The sequence below is a fragment of the Anolis sagrei genome, chromosome 4 (genome assembly GCF_037176765.1).
Source record: "Anolis sagrei isolate rAnoSag1 chromosome 4, rAnoSag1.mat, whole genome shotgun sequence".
NCBI lineage: Eukaryota > Metazoa > Chordata > Lepidosauria > Squamata > Dactyloidae > Anolis > Anolis sagrei.
The window spans coordinates 120,806,528-120,833,962 of NC_090024.1; the positions used below are offsets into that span (position 1 = coordinate 120,806,528).

Here is a 27,435-nt window from a genome sequence, read left to right on the forward strand (position 1 = left end):
TTTAGCGTATTTCGCGATCGCGTCCGCCGTTAATGAATCGATTCGTTATTGTTTCGTAATTGTTTTGTAATTTACGAAATTTCGTAAATATCGAACTTTTTAAAAGAAAAATTTCGGAAGTCTTTTAAAAATCGAAATGCAAAACCCCCCAAAAAACGAATCGATTTTAGAAACAAATTTTTCCGTGGTTGCCCAGCCCTAGTAACTATAGTAAACTAGCTACAGCTTTGAACAATAAACTAATCCAGATGGTTAAACAGAATAAGGAAACATTGAATAATAAACCATAACAATCTTTCCATATCTAATAAAAAAAGAAGAATGTGAACATTTATTTTGGCAATTTCCAATATGTAAACAACACTCTTTGGTAAAACACTTTTCCATTTTTGGGGACCCCCCCCCCCCCTTGATATTGCATAGAAAATAAACATAAGCAAACAAAACATTATATATACATACAGACTTTCATTTAAAAAATGAATACATCTTGACAAATTACTTCCAGAGTTTGTTACCACTTTATACAGTGTATTGACACCTAACACATTGCTTGATCAAACTTGCTAGACCTCTTGTTTTCTTTCTGTCTTCCTTGCAGCCAATTCAAAACTTGAGTAGGCAAAATTCCTTCTAATCTAAACTTGCTGGCATCCCTTGAAGAATAAAGTTGAATGTAGTTATCTGTACAGACCACTGTGGATTCTATTTTAAATTATTAATACAAAAGTAGTATTCCCAATTGATAGCCTCCTCCTTGAAGTTTTTAAAAGTTACCTATTACCCATCAAGATGTGACTGGTGTCTCAATGTTTTGTTTGTGAATGTTAAGAAGCTGGCAGTCATTGTGTCCTGAAACGACAACTGTGTCTCCACCGGTAACTACAGTAAGAAAGTTATGTCGTTAAAAACATTTTTTACAATTATGTGAGATATATACCTTGCTCTGTTGGAGTATGACAACAATTTTTGCCTACCGTTTTTGCCCCTCATGACTACCTAATTAGTACTTCTAACTAGTTACAAAGAGTCAGCAGAACAATCTTTGGAAAGTGACTGCTCCAGTGCAATAAATAAAGCAAGTAGTTAAGATTCAAACGGAATCATGGATTATGGTCATTTTTGTCAAGATGGAATGATTACAACAGTTTGACAGCCGGAGAGAAGAAGTAAGGATACAGCATAGCACCATTTCCCTCAAGCTGCAAGGTTTGCAACTGTTTTAAAATGAGGCAACAGTCGTTCTGGAAGTGTTGACAGCCAGCAGCACGCGTAATGCATGTGGTTAACATACTTCAATTGCTCTTGGCAATGTTTTTCCTAGTATGGATAGGCAGATACAGCTATGTAGACTATGAAGGTTGTCTGATATTCAAGAGCTCCATTGGCACTATAAGACAAAGCCCTGACTCTCATCCTGTAGGTTTCCGGCTCTTGTAGAGCCCTGGTTGTGTACACCACTCCTTTCAAATTCTCTTCTCGGAGGGCAAAAGGGATCATTGAATCCTCATTTACCATGAGGAAAGTTGTCCTTGGATGCATCACTCCATCTTCAGTGTAGGCAATTAGTCGAATTAAATCTTGATTGGCAGCAATTCCAAAAGGGAGGGATACAAGTTTGTATTCCAAGGCATAAGGGCTCAAAGAACACTCCAAGTCATTGGGTGGGCAGTTCTTCAGGCAGAATCTAAAACAAAACAAAACACACAGTAGATAAGCCCTGTGGCATTATCGACTCACATTTGCATGTTTTCGAACTGCTAGGTTGGCTGGGGCTAACAGCAGGAGCTCACTCCGCTCCCCGGATTTGAACTGGTGACTTTTCAGTCAGCAAGTTCAGCAGCTCAGTAGATTAACTCACTGTGCCACCGGGACTCCGATGTGGTAAAGCCATCGTGAATTTGCATACTTCAAGCCATTGGATCTAACAATGATTTCAGAGTCAAGGACTTTTTAAATTGCTAAATTCACATTGGGAGCTTAACACAATGGAGCATCAGGCACTACAAAGCTTACTTGCAGGTAAGAGTCATGAATTATATTAATCATAGAAAGAACACAGGATTGGGAAGTAGAATTTAGATGATAATGTTGAGTGCTGATAAGTCTTATTAAAAATTCATTTAGCTGTTGCTACCATTCAAAGGAATTATCCATGCTACTAACAATGTAATCCTATAGACCAGTCATGGCCAAACTTTGGCCTTCCAGGTGTTTTGGACTTCAACTTCCAGAAATCCTATCCAGCCTACCAGCTGATAGGAATTGTGGGAGTTGAAGTCCAAAACACCTGGAAGGCCAAAGTTTTCTATGCCTGCTATAGACCCTGTGAAAGTATCCCAGGTGCCATATTATGTCTTGGGTCTTTGGCCAAAGACCAAGAGATCAACCCTTGGAGAGAAAGTCTACCTCAAAACTCAATGGACAGGGAATACATCAGTAATGCAGAGAGAGGTTGTGGATCTAAAGGACCCTTGTAAACTCTTTCAACCCACTCCTGATCTTCAGCCTGGATCTGGAATATTCCAGTTCCTAACACTGGAATGCTCTCATCAGGATTTGAATTCTACAATTCCTATGCCCCAAATATGGGTCTTTTGAACTGTGCCTGGAGAATATAGAAACCAGTCAAGTTAGTCAAGGTTCAAGTTAGTCTTTGAAGATTAGCATTAAAATTGGTGGTGCTAGCATTGGAGTAGTTCAGCAGTGCATAATTTGAACCAATTTGTTTTAGAAAAAAGCTAGGAGGGAAGAAGTAATTATCTGTTTTAAAGTATAGGAATGGACTAATGTCTTGCATTTTGTGACCGTGTTTGAAATGCTGAAAAAGCAAGATGTAAAAACAAAAAGGAGTTGGGGAAAAACATACCCAGAAAGAGGATCCCGCTGATAAGTTGGAGGACAAGGTGTTTCAATACACAGATAGCTTCCTCTCATGTTAAAACACATATGATTTGGTCCACAGAAGATGTTTTGTTCAAGGCATTCATCTATATCTGATTCAAAGTAAAAGGAACCACATAATCAGATGAGCAATTAATTATTTTCATATAATAATATTTTTAAAAAGTCACAAACCTTTGCAAATGATGAGTAGTAAGATTTAAAAGCCACATTTCTGCTATATCTTGTAATATGGTCTCCTATTTGTCCTGATGGTATATATATCCAATGTAAGCACTCAGGAACAAAAGACAGTGTCATAGCTTCCTTTTCTAAGCTAGTAGCCTCCAGAAATGTTCTACTGCATATTGTAGGCTAAACACTTTATGTAATCTATATATATAAAAACCTAATGGTCGTCGTTAGTGGCCTAAAAACAAACAAACTATGGGGCCAACTGACATCAAATTTGGCCTCCAAACTTCTCATACTGCAAGGTATGACCAACAATTAAAAAAACCCAAAAAAACTGTGAAAACAGCTTTACAATTCTTAAAAAAATACAAAATACCTTACCACGCATGTGCAAAACCTAGCCCCGCCTATCCGTAGCAAAGCAGCTCCCTCTCCCTGCTTTGGGAGTCAAGCCCAGAAGGAACAGCCCAGCCAAGCTGCTCTGAAAACCAGCCTTGAGAGCCTTCTGAGAGAGAGAGAGAGGAGAGGGAGGGAGGGAGAGAGGGAGAAGGACAGACGGAGGGACAGAAGAAGCCAAGAAGCAACTAAGCCTTTTCCATCGGTCAGGCAAGAAAGCGAGAGGGAAAGGGAAGGGAGGGAGGAGGAGCCACGCCAGGAGGAGCCTACACAGGACTGCCAAAGAGACACAGGGTTCAGTAAAACATCTCATACTCCAGGCCTGGGCCTACTTGGGCCCTCCAGGCATTTTGGACTTCAACTCCCACAATTCCTAACAGCCATGCTGTTCTGGCTGTTAGGAATTGTGGGAACCGAAGTCCAAAATGTCTGGAGGGCCCAAGTAAGCCCAGGCCTACACACATATATAAACAACACACACATGCACATATCTACACAAACACATATGCACTCATATATACACACACACAAACACATATATATACACATACATAACACACATATACATATGCACATACATAGACATATATATACACATGCAAACCACACATATATACATTATATATACAGTCCTCATATCCATTTCTTCCTTGATCCCACATGTAGTGGTATCAAGCTTTTGGCCAGTAAAATAAAGCAGTACAAAGAATAAGGAATATGTGCAATGATGATTGGAGTGGCTATGATGCATGATTTTTTGGATCATGTAATTTTAATATTTATATGAGGATGTTTTTAATGCTTTGTCTGAATGTTTAAATTTTGTTTATGTCTTATGTTTAATGGTTTTAAAGATTGTAACTCTAAGTTATATGTAGCAATTACTTATTATGATTTCTTTGTTTTACTGTATGTTGGCATTGAATCTTTGCCATTACTAGTATGTTGTAAACTGTCTTGAGTGCCCCCAGGGGTGAGAAAGGCAGTATATAAATACAGTAAATAATTTTTTCATCTTCGCCAGGCAAGGAAATTGGCATCCTACCTTTCAGTAGAAGCATTGGCAACAGTAATCCACGGAACAGTCACCATGAGGTTGGACTATTATATGCCTTATATACCGGCCTTCTGAAGTCAACAACCCAGAAGATTCAAATGGTCCAAAATGCGGTGGCCAGGCTGCTAGCAGGATCATCTATAAGATCCCATATCACACCGATTCTGCAACAACTGCATTGGCTACCAATAGAACATCGGATCTCTTACAAGATACTGATCCTGACATTTAGAGCTCAAAATAGTCAAGGACCTTTATATCTTAGGGACCGCCTCATTCCTTTTTTTCCATCAGTGGTTACCTCGATCCACCCAAGAAAATCTCCTATACATACTGGGCCCTAGGGAGGTACATCTGAAAGCTACAAGGCATAGAGCTTTTTTGACATGCTCCAATTCTGTGGAACTCATTGCCTCCATACATTAGAGCAATGTCGGAGTTGCATCCTTTTGTAAAGGTGCTCAAGACTTGACTGTTTGGTTGTGCATTTAAGAAAAGTGATCAGATCTAGTTTGCCAAATAGTCACTGTTGCATGTTTTTATGTTGAATGTTTTTATATTGTGTAAATGCTATTTTAAATTGTAAGATGCTCAGAGTACATTGGTGGAGAGCGACTAATTAAGAAATAAAGTGAAGTGAAGTGAAATAAAAATGTCCCGTACAGCTGATGAATAACATGCATTGTTCAACAGCTGGTTCACTATATAACCAAGGATTTCACCGATTATTTGTTCCCCTGGAAACATGTTCGTGGGCATAGGCCTGACTCTCTGAAGATAATCCTAAGTAACTCTATCACACAATGGAATTCATTTGTGTGAACAGTGTTCAACATTTAAATAATGCTGCAATACATTTATTATACTTACAATCATCTTGACATCACTGCAGCACATTTATCTGATTGTGTTCCAACACTTTTATGAGTTAGATGTTGATACTCCATGCACATTTTCTTACCTTGACATGTTTTGCCATTGGGCATAACTCGGTAACCTGGTGGGCAGAAACACTGGTAGCTTCCCAAGGTGTTCCTGCATTCATGCTGACAAATATCCCTGTTCTCACATTCATCAATGTCTGTTGGAAGGAGAAGACCTGACATTAAAATCCTGTGTTCAGCTGGACACTTAAAATATATTTGAGAAAAAAATCCAGATAATACATTATCTCTCACATACAACACACCCCTCTACACAAATACCCTAAGCCAGGGGTCCCCAAACTAAGGGCTGCAGGCTGGATACGACCCTCTAAGGTAATTTACCCAGCCCCAGCCCTAAACTTTAGGGTTGTCCTAAGTCTGAAATGACTTGAAGGCAAAACAACAACAATCCTAATTAACTTGACTGTCTCATCAGCCAAAAGCAGGCCCACACTTTCTATTGAATACTGTTATGTGTATGTTGGTTAAAATTATTCTTCATTTTAAATATTGTATTGTTCTTTCATTTTTTGCACTACATACAAGGTATGTGCAATGTGCATAGGAAATTGTTCATTTTTTTCTCCAACAGTCTGAGGGACCATGAACTGGCCCTCGACTTTAAAAGTTTGAGGACCCTTTCCCAGGCCTGTAGCCAGGATTTTGATTTTTTGGGGGGCTGAGTCTGAGTGAAAGAGGGTCTACCCTAGTAAACCTTTTGTATCGTTACCCCAATAACACCATGAGATATATTGAGCATGGTGATCAGATCATGATACGAATAAACATAACAGTTTAAATAATGTACCAGTAAGGCCTTTTCGCGGACCACCATGAGAATTTCGGGGGGGGGGGGTGAAGCCCCTTAAGCTCCCCCACTGGCTACATGCCTGCCCTTGCCATAAGCCAAATAAGATTATGTGAATGAATGCATTTTCTTAGATATCATAGTTTCATAAATCTAAAGAATCCTGTCCCATTCAAGATTTCTAAGGATATTATACATGTAAAATTTGTAAAGATCGCTCAATAATTGTACCATCAAATTCTTAGACTACAAAAATGGGAGAAAAGGAGAATATAAAACTGAAACTGTCCAATGATAGAAATGGTCTGAGGGCCATGTCTTATAGTGTCATAACAGTCATAACACCTACACCAGTTGGCATAGTGGGGACAACATTACCGAAGCCAAAATAATTCTTGTCTTCTGGGAACTGCAGCTGTAAAATATGGCTCCCCAGGGGCAAATTTCTCATTGGGCACAAATACCTCCCTCACACCCTCAATGAGTTCATCTTCTTACACCCAGAAAATTAGACAACACTATTTATTACTAGAGTTGGCAATTTTTGGGAGTGGGTGGGTACTGTGGCAAAGTGGCTGAGTTCAACCCGTAAGGTCAGAAATTTAGAATTTTCGGAATAAGCAGAAACTTAAAACCAACACCATATTTTTCGTTAGGATTTGAGTCTGAGTGAGGAACAAATCACATGTCTTGTGAAATGGGTTTCAGAACACAGATGTAGGTGTTGTGGTATCTATATTCACCTAATGTGATGTTGGCTATTGAGGTACCACTTCAAAATATTTATTTATTTTATTTATTTATTAATTACTTTTATATACCGCCACTTCCTGAAGGCTCTAAGCGGTTTGCAGTATACACATGTGATACATTACATATAAAATCAAGAACTTCAATCAGCAAAATTCAAATGCCACCCTAAATAAATAAGTTTTACAAGCTCTACGAAAAGCAAGTAAATCATGGAAAGCTCGTGCTCCCACTGGCAAAGCATTCCACAGATAAGATATGGAAGAACATGTTTTAGAGACCCATTTTTTACATCACCTAATACATGTTTGTTGTGTGTTTGAAGGCTCATATCTTTTTATACCACAATTCGAGAGAGATATTGACAAGCTGGAATGTGTCCAGGGGAGGGCGACTAAAATGATCAAGGGTCTGGAGAACAAGCCCTATGAGGAGCGGCTTAGGGAACTGGGCATGTTTAGCCTGAAGAAGAGAAGGCTGAGAGGAGATATGATAGCCATGTATAAATATGTGAGAGGAAGCCACAGGGAGGAGGGAGCAAGCTTGTTTTCTGCTTCCTTGGAGACTAGGACGCGGAACAATGGCTTCAAACTACAAGAGAGGAGATTCCATCTGAACATGAGGAAGAACTTCCTGACTGTGAGAGCCGTTCAGCAGTGGAACTCTCTGCCCCGGAGTGTGGTGGAGGCTCCTTCTTTGGAAGCTTTTAAGCAGAGGCTGGATGGCCATTTGTCAGGGGTGATTTGAATGCAATATTCCTGCTTCTTGGCAGAATGGGGTTGGACTGGATGGCCCGTGAGGTCTCTTCCAACTCTTTGATTCTATGATTCTATACTAAAAAAGAGAGGAGCCAAGAACACAGTGACATCTTGTCTTTAGTGTCATCAGTTGGGAGCCCCTCTGCTCAACACCAACTGCTACTCTGTGACCAGAGTAAAGAGAGGGCTCCAGGAAAATATTGAATTTATTTTATTTACTGTATTGTATACTACTCGTAAGCTGCTCTGAATCCCCTTCGGAGTGAGAAGGGCAGCATATAAATGTCATAAATAAATAAATAATCAACTTTGCCAGGTTGCAATTTGAGAAATTCTGGCTTACTGTTGTACGTGATCTGACAGCCACCAACAAACCATGGCTTTTTGGGGCAGCTAGTTTATTGCATGATTATCATTGTGGTTTGTTATTATGTTCAAATCTTCACTTGTAGCTTGCTTCCTCAGATGCCCTTCTTAAAATGGGAGCTATGAAGGGAGTGGAAAGGTGAGAGAGAAGCAGACTGGAAATTGCCATTAGGTTTAAATTTATTTGCAAATGTTCATTTGAAAGGGGAAAGTCTGGTTGGCCTCCACCCTGCTCTTTTTCCACTGGAAAGCAAATAACTATTTATTTAGGTAGACCTATGGGATATAAATTAATAGAAGTGCATGTGAAGTGATGTGTATAGTAAGGCATTAATATCTGTGGGGGATATGTTTTTGGCCAGACCATGGTTATGTGAAACTGAGGATATTACTGAACATAATTTAAGTCCTAGCATGCTATAGAGTTGCCTTTGTATATAAATTCATTAAACAAATGAACAAATAAATAAACATACATACTAGGGCTGGGCAACCACGGAAAAAATTGTTTCTAAACTCGATTGGTTTTTTGGGGGTTTTTGCGTTTCAATATTTAAAAGAATTCCAAAAATTTTCTTTAAAAAAGTTCGATATTTACGAAATTTCATAAAATTACGAAACGAATATGAAACGAATACAAAACAAATATGAAACGAATACGAATCGATTCGTTAATGGCGGACGAGACCGCGCAATATGCTAAAAAAACCTCCATATGGGACAGGGGGAACTTCTGAAGCTTCCCTCTTCCTCTGTTGTTGACTGTTGGTGTGATATTTATAATTTTTTTTCACTGATTAAACAAACAACAGCTATAAAACTTGCCCCAGACATGCGGAAATAATAACGAAACGATTTCAAAACGATTTCAAAACGAATACGAAACGAATACGAAGCAATTACGAAATGAATTAAAAAATTCGTTTCGTTTTTTAGATGCTCCTGAATGGTTCGTTATCGCTTCGTAACCAAAAAAAAAATAACGAATTTTTAACGAATTACGAAATTACGAAACGAAACCGCCCAGCCCTAATACATACATAAGAATTAATGTTGACATTAGAAAGGTAGAAATCTAATATGATTAAATATTAATTTGTAAAAAAATGTTTTTTTATAGAAACTTAGAATTTACAGACTGTAGCACCCTTGGTTTTCACATCCTTTTGTGGAAATACTTCATTCCATAAGGCTGCATTCCTTGAACAGGCCTGTGCAACTTGGCAGTAGTAAAGGACCTACATTAAATAGGCTAAGCTTCTTGTGGCTGTATATAGGTTTTTAGCACATCAATCATTAGGATTGTTGCTGTTGTGAATCTTCAACTCATTACAGACTAAGGCAACCCTATCCAAGGTTTTCTTGCCAAGGTTTATTAAAAGGGGATTTGCCTTTGTCTTTCTCTGAGGCTGAGAGAGTGGGTTCAGAGCCATAGTCCAAACCTTGTTTTCTGAATACTGAAGAAATTCTCATTTGACAGCCTCTACTAATTTAGAATAAACCTGACTGATGAAACTGGAATGGATTTTGACAGGAAGCAAAGCAAAAGGCCAGCAGTGGCAAAGAAGAAGAGGGTGAAAAGTAAGAGGAGGAGGGAGGTGAAGAGGTGGAAGAAGAGGGAGGGAGAAAAACATTGCACTTACCCAAGAGAAAACTACACAGAAGTGAATGTCTTTCTTCCCATGGGATGAAAAAACCTTGATCATGACACCCCGCCTCATGGCACCCCGCCTCACTTTTTCTTTTCCCCTTCTTTCTTTTTCTTCCTCGCTTCCATCACTCCTTCCCTTCCTCTCTCCTTCTTACCTTCCTCCTGCCCACTTTCTTTTTTCTTTCTTTGACTTCCTCCCCCCTTTCTTTCTTTCCTCCTTTCTTTCTTTCCTCTTTTCTTTCTTCTTTCCTTCCTTTCTTTCCTTCCCTTTCTTTCCTCCCCTTCCCTTTCTTTCCTTTCCTTCCCTTTCTTCCCTTCCCTTCCCTTCCTTTTCTTTTCTTCCCTTCCCTTCCCTTTCTTTCCTTCCTTCCCTTTCTTTCTTTCTTTCTTTCTTTCTTTCTTTCTTTCTTCCCTCCCTTCCCTTCCCTTCCCTTCCTTCCTTCCCTTCCTTCATTTTTTCCTTTTTTCCTTCCTTCCTTCCTTCCTTCCTTCCTTCCTTCCTTCCTTCCTTTTTTCCTTCCTTCCTTCCTTCCTTCCTTCCTTCCTTCCTTTCCTTTCTTTCCTTTCATTTCTATCTTTCATTTCTATCTTTAATTTCCTTCCTTCCTTCCTTTCTTCCCGCCTTCCTTCCTTCCTTTCCTTCTTTCTTACATAATTCAGAGAAGGCAAAGGCAGGAAAATCCTGGCAGCCTCACCACAAAATGGTACCAATGCATAACCAGCTTCTGGTGTTATTACCAGGGTTTTCGTGTTTATACACACACACACATACATAGGCTCAAGAGCAGTGAGGGAAGCCAGTTGTCCTGGCCAGCCCCCAGAAAGTGTCCCCACCTCTGTGCCCCATGCTGCTTCCGCCTCTACAATCTTCTGCCTTCCTTTCATATTGCCACCAGCTGTTGCTAGCCCTCGCTCAAGGGTTGTTGTTTTTTAAAGGAGAGGATGAGAAGAAGGTGGCGGCAACTTAGAGAGCATGGTTCCCCTTTCTCTCTCTGTGTGTGCGTGCTGCTTATTGCCATTAGAAATGGAGGTGGCAAGTGTTGAAGGGATTGAGAGATGGGAGGAAGAATCCCTGTGTGATGGGAGCATGGAGCTGAGGCGGCAGCAGCAGTGGTGCCCCAATGGCTTGTACAGGCCACATGTGGCCCGGGGGTGCATATTGTGCAGGTCTGATCTAGAACTAGCCAGGTACAGTGAGCAAAATCTGTCACATTTGCCGCTTCATATAGGTAAACTATTATAGATTTACACTTTGCCAGTGTGGTGTAGGATCTCCGCCTTTTGTTATTGGCACCTTTAGAAATAAACATTTTTGTATTTTTGCTGGCTACCAATTCCAAACAACGTATTTGTGATGAAAATTGACACTTGGAGTAATCAAGGGCTGATTCATATTTAGGAAAACAGCACTGAATTAATCACAGTTGAATGTGTTAATTGAATCTCTTGGTAAACTTTGTGCTTTGAATGTGTTAATTGAATCTCTTGGTAAACTTTGTGCTTTGAATGACAGTTCATTCAAATATGAAATGACCCTTCTGCATGGTCATCCCGAGTGTGTATAAGTCTTTTTCACAGAAAAAGACAGAAGTGGACCTAAATTTATCATTGTTATAGCACATACCCTCATAAAGCTGTGTTTCTATTTAGACAAACCTAATTCTGCATCCATTTCTATGGTAATGCTTCCACTGTGCCCAAATAGCTTAAAAGAGATCAAGAGTATCTGGATTTTTTACTGCACCATGTTTTAAATTCCCCAAAAAGACAGTGGAAAAACTAAAAATGATCTAAACATATATAGTGAGAGTATAGTCTTCCTTGGAGACTAGGACGCGGAACAATGGCTTCAAACTACAAGAGAGGAGATTCCATCTGAACATTAGGAAGAACTTCCTGACTGTGAGAGCCGTTCAGCAGTGGAACTCTCTGCCCCGGAGTGTGGTGGAGACTCCTTCTTTGGAAGCTTTTAAGCAGAGGCTGGATGGCCATTTGTCAGGGGTGATTTGAATGCAATATTCCTGCTTCTTGGCAGGGGGTTGGACTGGATGGCCCATGAGGTCTCTTCCAACTCTTTGATTCTATGATTCTATGATTCTAAATGAGTAAGCTCTGTGAAATATTTTTCAATTATTTGGGGAGAAAGTGAAATTTATATGTTTTTTCAGATCTTTGTATTGCTTTATCTCTGGTTTTATGATATTTTGGATTTTTTTTACCTCTTCTAATGTGTTTTATTTACTTTTAACATTTTATTTAGTTTTTTTAGCATCCAAACAATGTAGGTTGCTGTTTAATTTTAAAATGTAGTGAATATAAGGATTATGAGAATGGATTTTGCTCTGTTATCGAGGCGTCATGAATTGATAATAATGGTTGATTTTGTTGTTGTGTATGATGTGTTTTTAACTGTTTATTGTTGTGATAACCTGCATTGTGTAAACCGCATTGAGTCGCCTAATTAGGCTGAAAAACGCGGTATAGAAATAAAGCAAATAAATAATATATACTTGTTAGAAAAATTGTACCATTGGAATCCCACAAATTACAATACTTGTGTGTAAAAGTAACCTAAAACGATTCAACAAGAAGAAATGAAAAACCCATAGATATCAACACACACACATAGATAAATGTGACATTTACCTATACATTTGTTATTTCTTGCCTCATAGCCTTCAGGGCAAGTCTCTCTAGCATTCCTTTTAGTCCTGGAGATTGGAACTCTGCTGTTCCTATACTCTGAGTAGGAGCTGTAGAGATTGGAGGAGTGCCTGATATATTGCTGAGGTCGATAGTTGTCTCTCACAGGGGAGAATTGAGCATAGTTATAGCTACTGTAATAAGTGCCATAATTTGGCAACCTCTCCAATCCAGCGCAAGATTTGCCATCACCTAATAAATGTTGTCCAGGGGGACAGATACACTTGAAGCTGCCAGGGCTGTTGGTGCACTGATATGCACAAGGTTTAGGCACTTGTTCGCACTCATTAATATCTGTTCGTGTGACATGATTTCCAAAGCAACAAATCATGTCGCATGGGAAAGGAGCGGGGGAGGGGGGACACACAAAAACATAGAAAAGTACATCAGTCTGTGGAACTAATGAAATTATAGATGTGATTCTGAAATCACAAAGCTATGGTTTGCAGGTTTATGACACAGTGCATGCATCAGTTTACCTGTGAAACAGTTTATGAAAGCCATGCCTGAGATTCTACATCATCAAGCGTAGTGTCAATATTCTGTAGGTGGCTCCCTCCCTTCCCATAGGACTCACAATTTCACCGTGATAGCACTGTTTCCAAGGCACTGTTTCAAAGGGGAATCAGAGAAATGTCTGGCCATGTTCCCATACCCAGTTGCAGAATGATGATATCATCACTGAGATCTGTCCCTCTGAGCTCTTGGCAGAAAATATAATCATTCTAGGTCTGACCATGAAATTCCTCCTATTCCTGGCTCTTCATCGGCCTCTGACTAGCCATGTGAAAAGTACTTTTAGAATGGGCTGGTGAATATTAAAAATGAGGGATTTTGGTCACTAAGGAGGGAAGGAGAGAATAACAACCTCCACAATGACCCCAAAAAAGCACATATATGCTCACTTCATACTTGCATAATCATTAACAGGATATCATTATATAATTATCATGGTTATCCAAATGCACACAGAAAGATCAGCACTGGACCAACATAATAATAATAAATAATAATAAAACTTTATTTGTACCCCGCTACCATTTTCCCAAGGGACTCGGTGCGGCTTACATGAGACCAAGCCCATAGTACATCAATGAACAAAAGCAATAACAAACCAATCAAGCAACACAATTAATATAAGTCACATAACAAAAAATAAACAATAAATCAACAGTAACACACAAGCATTTAAAAACCAATGGTTGGGCCAAATGTAATAGATTAAAATTAAAAATAATGCTGGACATGGGCAAGGTAGGTTATAGCTGAGGTAGAATTTTTAAGGAGAGATGAAGGAACGCAATCATTCCTAAATCAATGGTAAAGTGCATAGAGTCAATGACATTGTTTATTGATGCAGCAAAAACAAAGCAGACGTCATTTTCACTTTGCTATGCCCCCCCAAAAGAAACATTAACTAATTTTCCTAGATGAGCCCAGTTAACACCGCTGAGTGTTTTTGAATATAAATCTGAGTTGTAATCCTATCTAGAAGTAATCCAATCAAGCACAATTATATTTCCAAGTAAGCATGTAGAGGATGACACTGTAAATTTCCTATTTTCACCCTCCTATAACAATAACAAGAAAAAAATGACAGGAAAAAATACATGAAACACAGGACATGCAATATGGGTCTGTAGCCTGCCATGCTCTTGTACTAAGCTTAAATCATGATTAAGAGAATGCATTTGTTAGTGTTTTTTAAAAAAAATTGTAACAATTTACGCTGACATGTTGCATGAAATCTATTTGAAAGTATTTAAAGCAGCTATACAGTAGTTCTCAACCTGGGGTCCCCAGATGTTTTTGGCCTTCAACTCCTAACAGCTGGTAAACTGGCTGGGATTTCTGGGAATTGTAGGCCAAAAACATCTGGGGATCCCAGGTTGAGAACCACTGAACTCCAATTTTAATTGGTCTTTTCCTCCCAGACAAAGATCAGGTATGCTCCAATCCAGATTGGGACTGGGCTAGGGGGCAATGAATTCTGAGAATGCCTTGAACCGATCTAACCAAGTTTGGTCCACACACACACAAGCTATAGACTGTGTGTTTACTGCACTGGCTATTTGTGAAATAAGACTCCAGCATTCAAAGACAAACAAGCAAATGGCCAATGACATATGTCATTTGACACACACACACACACACAGTTAATGCATCTTCTTGGTCTGAATATATATGCAAAGAATAGAAGTTGCTGCATATTAAGGAGCTAACCAAATCAAGGAAACATGCAGAAACAGGATTTCTCCTGAATGTATTATCCTACAACAAGCATTTCATAAACTGGACCTTTGTTGTTCTGCAACATGCAAAACATATTTAATTAATGTAATAAATATTGTTAACGGTGTCATTCACTGGGAATTATATGCATTTGTACTTGAAATCAGCTACTCTTTTTTTCAAGAGGTCAAATCACTAGAGCCTGCTGATTTCAAGATTTGGATTGCATTTTGGACAATTTTTGTAGCATAAGCTGCAGCAAAAAGCAAATGAGGAGCATCAGAATGAAGGTTAATGTTTATCTGACTCCTGATGACCAACTTACCTATGCAGGGTCTTCCAACTCCCTGGGAGCGGAACCCTCTTGGGCACACACAGTGGTAACTTCCTCGGGAGTTTTCACATAATTGATTGTATCGGCACTGATGGGTACCATCTCGGCATTCATCAATATCTGACAAGAAACACATCATCTTAAAAGCACTTAAGGTAATTGTGCATAGAAATATAAAAGAAATGTAAAAAGTGTTATTTTTCTGTTTTGACATATTGTTAATCTTCAAAGTTGGATTTCACCAACTGCATTTTGGTAATTTCCTAGTGTGTTTTTGATGCCACAACAGGAGATTTGACCTCTTCTGGGACCTTAAGTATTATGATATGAGAATTTGGGCATTTTGTATATGCTCATTTTCATCCCAAATAGATGCTTTGGAGGAAAATTCTGAGAGTGCCTTGGACCGTGAGAAGATCCAACCAGCCCATACTTCAGGAAGTAAAGCCCGGCTGCTCATTGGAGGGAAGGATAGTAGAGGCAAAGATGAAGTACTTTGGCCACATCATGAGAAGACAGGAAAGCTTAGAGAAGACAATGATGCTGGGGGAAATGGAAAGAATAAGGAAGAGGGGGCGACCAAGGGTAAGATGGATGAATGGTATCCTTGAAGTGACTGGCTTGACTCTGAAGGAGCTGGGGGTGGTGATGGCTAATAGGAAGTTCTGGTGCAGGCTGGCCCATGAGGTCACGAAGAGTCGTAAGTGACTGAACGAATAAACAACAACATTTCCATCTCTGCTCTCCTTATTCTTCAAAGGCAATAAATGTGTCTATATTTTCAGCTGAAAAGGAAAACTAAAGTGTTATGAAAGTAATATAATGCACTTAGTATTCATTTTTGCAATATTTAGGAAAGGATACCAATGAAGTAATTCATTACTGGTTTTCACAAATAACTTCTAATCCTTTGCAGCAGTAGTTGAAAAGAATGTGATATACAAAATATACACACCTATACATGTTCCATTATCTGCCTTGGTCATTCCATTTGGACATAGGTCAATGCATTTATAGCCACCTCGGGTATTCTTGCACAGCTGGTCAAGATGGCATACATGTTGCCTGCATTCATTCACATCTTGAAAATGACAAAAAAATGACCATCTGATTTGACATCTTTCATGAAACTAAAGAAATTTCCTGTTTTGTTTTCTTCTGAACAAGATCATGAGATCTGCCATGTCTATTCTCTATTTGTTGTATGCAGTTTGTTTGCATAACTTGTACTGTGATTAACTTTATTTTCTTAAATAAAGCTTTTAGACTTTTAGAGCTTTTGTTTTCTGAATATGAGTTTCCCTGTACATGACAACTTCTTTCTTCCATGTATTGGAGTATCTTTTAAAACAGTTTTTCCTGCAAAAAAGGACATTCTAGACCTGTAACTCTGAAATTATGATCATGGTGGTAGAAAAGACTACTCATAAGGGGTAAAAGATTCTAGCCCCACATATAAGCTACCTCTTACCCATGCATTTTGTCCCTTTTAGCTGATATCCCGGATCACATCCACAGTGGAAGCTGCCAATGGTGTTGAAACATCGTTGATTACAAGGATTGGATTCTTGGCATTCATTAACATCTGTGGAATAGTAAACTCTAAGCATTAGAGTCCCTCTGTAGTACTCGTTCTCAAACAGAAGGGATGAGAGGGAGATTTTTTTTTCAGTTTTTCTTGCCACTTATAACACCTGAAGGATGGTGGTTTTATGTACAAGTTCAACATACCATTTTGCTAATGTAAGATCACTTGGTTAGAATAAAACTTCTCTTCAAAAGTTCTTCTTTTCCCCACTCTCTCTTCACATGCTTCTGTGTGTGTGTGTGTGTGTGTGTGTGTTTATGGAATTTTTCCTTGGTGATTTCCCACCAAAAGATGGGATGGTGGCTGATATAATTAACAATAAATAAATAAATAAATAAATAAATAAATAAATAAGGTAATTAATTAATTAAATATAATATTTATTTATTTATATTTATTTATTTATATTTATTTATTTATATTATTTATTAATTTAAATATATTATATTAAATAATATAATTAATTAATTAAATAATATAATTAACAATAAATAAATAAATAAGAGCAGGAGATAAGTTTGAGTCTGTGACATACACTTGTATGTGTCCCTGTTTACTCAGTGTAACCTCTTCTTCAGGCCTGTAGCAGGGTTCAACCCCCCCCCCCCCGAAATTTTTCAAGTTAAAAAAAAAGCCTGGTTTACTCATGAGTTTTAACTAGTTAACTAAATCCCATGCTAAGTCTATGAGATGCAAAAAATTAAGAGTTCCTCCAGAACTGCAAGCACTATCTCAAGCAAATATTGACAATTTATTCATACTGTCATTACTTGCAGCAATATCCGAAGTAGTGAAGCAATCAAGTTGGGGGTGGGGGTGGGTGTTGAATGCTCTCATTAAGGAGGCCGGACTTGGTGGAGGTGGTTGACAGGGGCGGAGCTGCAGGCTGCTCTGCCCCCTGCTGTGCTCTTTGCTTCAGCGTGAGCTAGGAGGCAGGTTTCAACCCCTCCCGCCGCAAAATTTTCAACCCCTCCCCCCTGAATTTTTTTTCTGGCTACAGCCCTGATCTTCTTACTCTGGTATGGCAAAGGCAATTAACCAATTATTAGATTTCATCTTCTCTGTATTATAGAAAGAATGAACATCTCAGTTTCAGTACATTTCTCAATACATTCAGGGACCCATCCTGCTTTCTTGAACCTTTATTTAATGTAATCTCCTCTTATTTATCAATTATACCATATCAATACCTCTGCAACTCTGTCCATCTGATGTTCTTCTGAAGCCAAGACCACACTGGACTACACAGTGATAAGAGCCAATAATATTCTCACAGTCTTGGCCAGTGTGGCACGAATGCCTCCCTAAGGCACATTCATCAATATCTGCAAGAAAGAAAAATCCATAAGCAGCTATGGTTCAAGGTTTATTGTGGGGGAAACACTTTTCATCATAAGAATATTATCATTGAGAGACATCATCTGACATTAGAGACATTAGAGAAGTTATTTTTTGGACTATAACTTCTAGAACCCCTTGCAAGCATGGCCAATGATTGGAGGAATTCCTGTTCGGAAACTTGGAATCCAAAAAGATATGCTTTATGAGCTGCAATGAAAAGCAAGAGATACAATATACCAAATGATGCTATCTGCCCATCTGTGATGTTTCTGTTCCTCTCATCTCAGCTACTGTCCTCAGAGTAACTATTTAGGAGCAGGGAGGTTTCTATGAATATCAGCATGATAAGCATTTGAAGTCCAAAGGTTATCACCAACCCACTGGTAAGATTAGTACCTAAATGAGAGATTGGATATCATATCCTCTACTCTAGATTTAAGCACGGAGAAGAAAGTTAAAATATAACTGCAGTGAATGAAAAAATAATGGCATTCCATTCAATAATTACAATGTTGTAAGACTAATTTTTGTCATTATTATTGTTATTATGCTAATTCATGCTTATGGCTATTATACAATCTCCATGACCAAAAGTGATCCACAAATGCTACCTTTGAAGTGTTGAAGTTCACAGTAATTTCCAAGGTAATGGAGAATTGAGCAAAAAATGTTCAGTCCTCCTCTGGTCACAGGATCTACTGAGACAAATATCTATGATAGGATTCCAGGAGGAGCCAACAGAGGCCACTGTCTCAGTATACTCTGTGACCAGAAGAAGGCTGGACAGATCACTCCTCATCACACAATTCTCTAGTGCCTCAAAAATGGCTATATTGGAGGGACTGTGAGATTTTAGAGAAGAACAAAAGAGAGGGGCCGACCAAGGGCAAGATGGATGAATGGCATCCTTGAAGTGACTGGACTGACCTTGAAGGAGCTGGGGGTGGTGACGGCCGACAGGGAGCTCTGGCGTGGGCTGGTCCATGAGGTCACGAAGAGTCGGAGACGACTGAACGAATGAACAACAACAACAACACTACTGCAATTTGAAAATGATGTGGTCTCTAGTTTATATATTTAAGACAAATAATGTGTAGGATTTATCCTACTGGATTTAACTCAAGTGTGTGGTTTCACACTCCTGGATTTGATTCTTCCTGAGTTATTCAGTGACCTCTATAGTGGCTGTTACCTTGGCATGCTCTTCCATCTGCTGAAATGGTAAGACCCTTAGGACAGGAGCAATAATAAGTTCCTATGGCATTGTGGCAGGTATGGGAACATGGGTTTTGAGCAAGACACTCATTTTCATCTAACAAAAAAAAAAGACAAAATGACTGAGTTACAATGTCCTTCACATAATGTCCATTAACAACATGAAGTCTGCAAGGTCTAATTAGATCTCTTGAATTCTCAAAATTTATATTTAACAGTATGATTTCCCCAGGTTGCAATTTTGGCATTTTACAAGGAATGCTGGTGCCCCCCACCCCCCAAAATCAAAGTAATATCCTGTGAAATCCTGACATTTGTAGCTTGGCAAAGCTCAAAAACTCTCTGGCTGAAAATTCAAAATAAAACACCTTAAGCAACAAATCCCAGGATTTTATGGGATATTGCAATGTCAATTAAAATAATAGAGCTACATTTATGTAGTGTAAAAGAGCTTATAATGTAAGAGGACTGTTTTGACCAATTGTAGCACAGTCCTCTCAAGCTTTCATCAAGTGGAAAAGGAGACCAGTGGAAAAGATCAGCAGTTCAGATCCGAGGAGTGGGGTGAGCTCCCATCTGTCAGCTCCAGCTTCCCATTCAGGGACATGAGAGATTCCTCCCACAGGATGGTAAAACATCCGGGCATCCCCTGGGCAATGTCCTTTCAGACGACCAATTCTCTCACACCAGAAGCAACTTGCAATTTCTCAAGTCGTTCCTCACATGAAAAAAATCAAGTGAAAAGGAGAGAGGAAATCTAGGAAGTAGGAAGAGGAATTTGTACAGCATTGGAGATTGGTAGAGTGGAAGTAGCAATTAGATCAGCCTATATTTCATTGAGTTATCAGTTTTCTTCTTACCTGAACAATAGGGCCCAGACGAATCCAAACCAAACCCATTTGGACACTGGTTGCTGTGGTCTCCTATAGACAAAGAAAGTAAAAAGTCACCCTAGTTGATAAAAATGAAAATTTTCATTAAATATGCCAGATAGAAAATAGAAGCATCTTGTTTTCTATCACTCAATATAATAAAACTAGGGATAAAAAGAATGGTTAGAAATATTTTTAAATGAAGTGTGTGTAAGTATGAGCACCAATGGAAAATAATCGTAAGCAAGATGTAATGTTAAAACAAGAAAAAAGAAAAAAATGAAATATTTTTAAATGTTTGAAAACTTATTTCTTCTCATGTGCAAAATCCATATGAGAAGCATCTTGAGAACCGTCACTGTTCAAGATGTATTCTGCACAAAATTCTCATGTAGCTGTTTGGCTCATAAAAATGCATTTTCATTGGCAGGAAACAGAATTTTCTCCCCCCCCCCCCCAAAAGTTTGTTTTCTGTAAATAGTCTTATTGGAAATGCATATGCTTCAGAAAACAGTCATTTCTGTACAAAAATGACATTTCTATGCAGAAGTAATATTTTCTACACAGAAAAAGCTGTTTTCTAACAGAAAAAGCTGTTTTCTGAACACAACAGAATGTGATTTTTTCTCACTGTAAGTCTAGAATTGCAATTGTCTTAAAAACCACTCTATTTGAATAGTTATTCTTTGGGTAAGGAAAATAGCTTGCTGTTTACTTCAAGAAAAAAATGAGTGAATAATTACATGCAATTTGGAATGCCATTGGCTCAGTACATTTGCTTGTTAATTTTAGTCAATTTGCTGTACACTTACTTTTCCTCATTTCTCTCCAACTGGACAAAGTGTTGTGCCCAAATTGTTTTGAGACAAAGCATATTTTTTGCACATACCCAGTGTGTAAAGTTTTTCTATAAGAAATACCTTTTGTAATAAAAGCATGGGTTTTAAAAGTTAGAGCTTCTTCAAGTGGGTTGTATTCTGTCTCAACAGAAGAGACATGGAGCATTTCAATCAGGAAAGGCATTCTTCCACGATTCTGCTCATAGGTAATAATATGGTTCCAGGTATATGGCACACTAACTCCATCTATGGTGAAGAGTCGTGTAGAGTAAGCATAGAGTTGACCAGGACCTGTTTGGATGTAATCTTCTGTATAATCCTGAAATTTACACCAGAATTCCCAATTAAGAAGACATTGAAAAGACATATTCATTCTTTGATCATCATCAATAATAGCAATAGGAATGTGACAGAATTTAAAATAAATAAGGATAAGTCAATGTCAATCTGTCAAAAAGCAATATCAATACATTGAAGACTTTGCCAGCTTGTAGTCTCAAAAGTAAAATAACTAAGATTATGGTTAACCAACAAAAATAACTTTTTACTTCAAAATAATTATGAAAATAAGTGGAAGGAGATTAAAGAAAATTTGGAAAGATGGCAAATAATTCTATTAACTTGGATGAGGAGAATAGCAGTGATAAAAATGATGATCTTATTCCAAAATCTGACAATTAAAGGAGTGAGAATTTTCAAACATTGGCGAAAGGATTTCACTAAATTTATATGGATTGGGGGGGAAAGCTAGAATTGTTTACAAAAACCTAATAGATGCTAAATAGAGAGGTGTCTTGGCGCTGCCAGATCTTAGGTATTATTACAAGGTAGAAGGCTTCAGTTAGCTAAAAGAATGAGTTATATTAGAAAACCAAGCTTTGCTCAACTAGAGGGATATAATCTAAGATCCGGCTGGCATTTGTGTTTATGGTATGCAAAAGATAGAATTGATAAAGATTTCCATAGACATCCCTTAAGAGCAAGTCTATTAGCTGTTTGGAAAAGATATAAGGTGGGGATGGAACAAATAATCCCGTTATGGCTACGAAACCTGGAAGCAACATTAAATCCAATTTTTAACAAAGAAAGGAGAACCTATAAGGAGTACTCAATTAAAGAAAGGAGCCCTGGAGATTAAAAGGAAGAAAAGAGTTAGGGATAAATTATTGGTTTCGCTACAACTAATTATATGACATTTTTTAAAAAGATAATAAAGTAGTATTCTCTAAAAGAAAATCAGAATTGGAGAATATTTTAGAGAAGAAAAATAAGGGATTGATTTCCAGATTATATAAGTATACTATCTGACCCCTGTTGCTGTGGCCCAGTCTGTTGATCTGGAAAATAAAGTAATGAGAAAGTGTTGGTTTCTAATATATGTAATTTCTTTATGCTTGTGGTTAAACAGTATTTCTTGCTGTTTCTTTGTCAGTGTTGATGTGGAGAGTGTCTGGTTTGCCCACCCTGGAATATGTAACATATCATTGTCCTTCTTTAAGGGTCCCTTTCAAATCTAGGATACTATATCTCTCTGTGTGTGAATCATATCTATCTATCTATCTATCTATCTATCTATCTATCTATCTATGGCTGGATGGCTCTTTGTCAGGAGGACTTTGATTATGTTTTCTTGCCCTGATGAAGGGAGTTGGACTTGATGGCCTTAAGTTGGTCATGGGGGTTCTGTGTGGGAAGTCTGCCCCGATTCTGTTGTTCGTGGGGTTCAGAATGCCCTTAGATTGTAGGTGAACTGTGAATCCCAGTGACTACAACTCTCAAATGTCAAGGTCTATTTCCCCCAAACTCCATCTGTGTTCATGTTTGGGCATATTAAGTGCTTGTGTCAAGTTTGGTCCAGATCCATCATTTTCGAGTCCACAGTGCTCTCTGGATGTAGGTGAACTACAACTCCCATACTCAAGGTCAATGCCCACCAAACCCTTCCAATATTTTCTGTTGGTCATGGGAGTTCTGTGTGCCAAGTTTTGTGCAATTCCATCGTTGATGGAGTTCAGAATGCTCTTTGATTGTAGGTGAACTATAAATCCCAGCAACTACAACTCCCAAATGACAAAATCATAATTTTTTGAGTGATGGTCACTCCTTGTGTTGTGAGATGATTTGTTGCCAAATTTGGTGTGATTTTGTTCATTGGTTCTTTTGTTTTTAAGGTATTCATTATGCACAGAGCATTTATATATAAATAGATATTAGAGTACAACATAGACGATAATACTATGAAAACAGTAATGATTTTCTGAGAAAAATGTTTGGGAAAAATATTAAGTTAGATAATTGGGAATTTTTATGGGAAAGAGGATTAAACATTTCAATCTCTTAAAGAGAACATGTACAAAATGTTTTATGGAAGCTATGTAACAACTGAGATAATAACTAAAATAGATACATCTCACCAGAGGGATTGTTGGAGATGTAAAGAACAGAAAGGTGCCTTTCTTCATGCCTGGGGACCTGTAAGTTGGTACAAACTTTCTGGGGGGAAATGATTAAAGAAACAAATAATATGATTGCTAAAAAGATTAGGAGAAATCTAGAGAGATGTCTCTTAGGGCTATTTGGTAAAAAAAAATCAGTAAAGAGAATGTAGAAATCTGTCATTACAGTTTTGTTGCAGCAGCAATAATAATAATAATAGCAAAATCTTAGAAAGGAGAAAAAGAGTTGTTGCTAAAGGACTGGAGAGAAAAATTATTAGATATATCCAAATGGCAAAGCTATCAAATGCCGTACAGGGAGGAAGCCATGAAGACTTTGTTAAGAAATGGAAGCTTGCATTTGGATATCTAGAAAATAAGAAAAAAATAGATTTCAAAGTAATACTCACAAGGGGAATTTATTTTTTTAATTAGTTATGTATCACCCATCACCCTCACCCCCCCCCACCCGCCCGCCTGGAACAGCCATTCTAAATGATAATCCCAATTAAACAGCTCAAGGGAAGATTCCAGGGGCTCACATGTCTTTACACTAATGCACAGAGCATGGGAAATAAACAAGACGAACTCCAACTTTTAGCACAACACCACAAATATGATATCATAGCCATCACTGAAACCTGATGGGATGACTCCTATCGCTGGAATGTAGATATCGAGGGGTATAACCTCTTTCACAGAAACCGAACAAAGGGGAGAGGAGGCAGAGTAGCCTTATATGTCAAAAACTCTTATGCTGCAGAAGAGATTCAAGACAGCAATCTGGGAAACCAGCTTGAAATCATCTGGATAAGAATCAAGGGAACTGGGACTCAAAAAGATGTTGTTGTAGGCGTCTACTACAGACCCCCAAGCCAGGAGGAAGAACTTGATGAAGTCTTCTGCCAACAGTTGACCAAACAGGCACAGAAAAGAGATGTAGTAGTCATGGGCGATTTCAACTATCCCGATATTTGCTGGAAAACAAACTCGGCCAAGAGTACAAGGTCCAACAAATTCCTCGCTTGCCTTGCAGACAATTTCATGGTCCAGAAGGTAGAAGAGGCAACAAGGGGATTGGCTACTCTTGATCTCATCCTAACAAATGCGGACGACCTGATTGATGCGGTCGAAGTGGTAGGATCCTTAGGGGCAAGTGACCATGTGCTCCTGCAATTTGAGGTACAAAGGAAGGCCGAAACTAAGACAAGTCAAACCCGCATTTTGGACTTTAGGAGAGCTGATTTCCAAAAAATGAAGGAAACGCTGAGCAGCATTCCGTGGACACAGATACTAAAAGACGAGGGAGTTACGGATGGATGGGAATTTCTCATGAGTGAAATACTCAAGGCGCAATTGCAAACCGTGCCAACAAAGAGAAAAAATAGGACAAGTGCAAAGAAGCCAGAATGGATGTCCAAAGAACTTCTAACTGTGCTAAGACACAAAAGAGACATGCACAAGAAGTGGAAAAAGGGAGAAATCACCAAAGAAGAATTCAAACAAATAGCAAACACCTGTAGTGAAAAGGTCCGCAAGGCTAAAGCAAAAAACGAGCTCAGGCTTGCCAGGGACATTAAAAACAATAAAAAGGGCTTCTATTCTTATGTCAGTAGAAAAAGGAAAAACAAGGAGGCGATAGGACCTCTTCGAGGAGAAGATGGGGCAATGCTGACAGGGGATAGGGAAAAGGCAGAACTACTTAATGCCTTCTTTGCCTCGGTCTTCTCACAAAAAGAGAGTCTTCAACCTCAGCAAGATGGAGTGGATGAGGGATTGGAGGACATCCAACCCCAAATTGGGAAAGAAGTCGTCCAGGAATACGTGGCCGCTCTTAATGAGCTCAAGTCCCCAGGGCCAGATCAACTACACCCCAGAGTATTGAAGGAACTAGCGGAAGTCATTTCGGAACCATTGGCAACCATCTTTGAGAGTTCTTGGAGAACGGGAGAAGTTCCAGCAGATTGGAGGAGGGCCAATGTGGTCCCAATCTTCAAGAAGGGAAAAAAGGATGAACCAAACAACTACTGTCCGGTCAGCCTCACGTCGATACCGGGCAAGATTCTGGAAAAGATTGTTAAGGAAGCGGTCTGCAAACACTTAGAAACAAATGCAGTCATCGCTAATAGTCAACATGGATTTATCAAAAACAAGTCATGTCAGACTAATCTGATCTCTTTCTTCGATAGAGCTACAAGCTGGGTAGATGCGGGGAATGCCGTGGATGTAGCGTACCTGGATTTCAGTAAGGCCTTCGACAAGGTCCCCCATGACCTTCTGGCAAGGAAACTAGTCCAATGTGGGCTAGGCAAAACTACGGTGAGGTGGATCTGTAATTGGTTAAGTGGACGAACACAGAGAGTGCTCACTAATGCTTCCTCTTCATCTTGGAAAGAAGTGACGAGCGGAGTGCCGCAGGGTTCTGTCCTGGGCCCGGTCCTGTTCAACATCTTTATTAACGACTTAGATGAAGGGCTAGAAGGCATGATCATCAAGTTTGCAAACGACACCAAATTGGGAGGGATAGCCATTAGTATAGAGGACAGGAGCAGAATTCAAAACGATCTTGACAGATTAGAGAGATGGGCCAAAACTAACAAAATGAAGGTCAACAGTGACAAATGCAAGATACTCCACTTTGGCAGAAAAAAATGAAATGCAAAGATACAGAATGGGGGATACCTGGCTCAAGAGCAGTACGTGTGAAAAAGATCTTGGAGTCCTTGTGGACAACAAGTTAAACATGAGCCAACTTAGCAAAATCTATAAGATACTAATTGAAATGAAGGATGAAAAAACAAAAAAGTGCACCCTTAAAGAGATTTGGGAAGAGGATTTAGGGATAAAAATAAGTGAAGTAGAGTGGCGACAACTATGGGGACAAAGACATTTAAAAAATTTATCGATACGAGTTAAAGAAAATTATTACAAGTTAATATGGAAGTGGTACTTAACACCGGTAAGAATAGCATATATGAATAAAAATAACTCAGTAAATTGTTGGAGAGGGTGTCAAGAACCAGGAACATATATTCACATGTGGTGGCAATGTAAATATGTAAATAATTTTTGGGAGAAAGTATTTAGAGAAATAGAAATTATAATGAATATGAAAATAGATAAAAGTCCTAGTATAGCCTTACTATCATTATATAACAATAAGCAATTGAAAAAGGAGGATAAAGAAGCGATAACAAACTTATTAACTATAGCAAGACTGCTTATAGCAAGGAATTGGAAAAAAGAAATGAATATACAAATAGAGGAGTGGTATAAAGAAGCATGGAAAATAGCAATAAATGATAAATTGACATGTATATTAAAGGTTAAAAAAGGTATATGGAAACAAAGCGATTTTGATGCTGTATGGGGAAGATTTGTGGTAAATGGATTAAAAAATAAGGAAGGAAAATTACCGTCACAAGAAGAAATGAAATTTTGGACAGATGAAATGTAAGAATGGTGGCTTGAGACGGGTGGAGGGGAGCACTGTGGCGGGGAAAAAAAAAAGGAAAAAAAAAAAGAGAAAAGGAGGGGAATTGTCAAAGCAAAACAATAAAACAACATGTTAAAGAGGTTGATGTACAAAATGCAATAGTATGTAATAAATGTGATAAATCAATTAAAAAAAATGTACCTACAAAAAAAAAAAACATGAGCCAACAATGTGATGTGGCGGCAAAAAAAGCCAATGGGATTTTGGCCTGCATCAATAGGGGCATAGTCTCTAGATCTAAGGAAGTAATGCTACCCCTCTATTCTGCTTTGGTTAGACCACATCTGGAATATTGTGTCCAATTCTGGGCACCACAATTCAAGAGAGATATTGACAAGCTGGAATGTGTCCAGAGGAGGGCGACTAAAATGATCAAGGGTCTGGAGAACAAGCCCTATGAGGAGCGGCTTAGGGAACTGGGCATGTTTAGACTGAAGAAGAGAAGGCTGAGAGGAGATATGATAGCCATGTATAAATATGTGAGAGGAAGCCACAGGGAGGAGGGAGCAAGCTCGTTTTCTGCTTCCCCGGAGGCTAGGACGCGGAACAATGGCTTCAAACTACAAGAGAGGAGATTCCATCTGAACATT

The 27,435-nt window shown here is 38.7% G+C and overlaps 1 protein-coding gene across 2 annotated transcripts in view; it reads right to left on the reverse strand.

Annotated features, from left to right (window-relative positions):
• Positions 1–295: 295 nt before the first annotated feature.
• Positions 296–27,435, reverse strand: part of HMCN1 (hemicentin 1) — a 379,978-nt gene continuing 352,838 nt past the window's right edge. The window contains exons 97-107 of one of the 2 annotated variants that reach the window (XM_060774510.2): positions 20,996–21,233; positions 20,064–20,126; positions 19,181–19,300; positions 17,838–17,972; positions 16,531–16,644; positions 16,015–16,140; positions 15,051–15,179; positions 12,437–12,787; positions 5,493–5,612; positions 2,870–2,996; positions 296–1,687 (exon numbers count right to left, since the gene is read on the reverse strand). In XM_060774510.2, coding sequence (XP_060630493.2) covers positions 1,321–1,687; positions 2,870–2,996; positions 5,493–5,612; positions 12,437–12,787; positions 15,051–15,179; positions 16,015–16,140; positions 16,531–16,644; positions 17,838–17,972; positions 19,181–19,300; positions 20,064–20,126; positions 20,996–21,233 — 1,890 coding nt within the window. In that variant the 3' untranslated portion in view covers positions 296–1,320. The remainder of the gene's footprint in view (positions 1,688–2,869; positions 2,997–5,492; positions 5,613–12,436; positions 12,788–15,050; positions 15,180–16,014; positions 16,141–16,530; positions 16,645–17,837; positions 17,973–19,180; positions 19,301–20,063; positions 20,127–20,995; positions 21,234–27,435) is intronic. The other variant, XM_067467610.1, reaches the window with a different exon arrangement.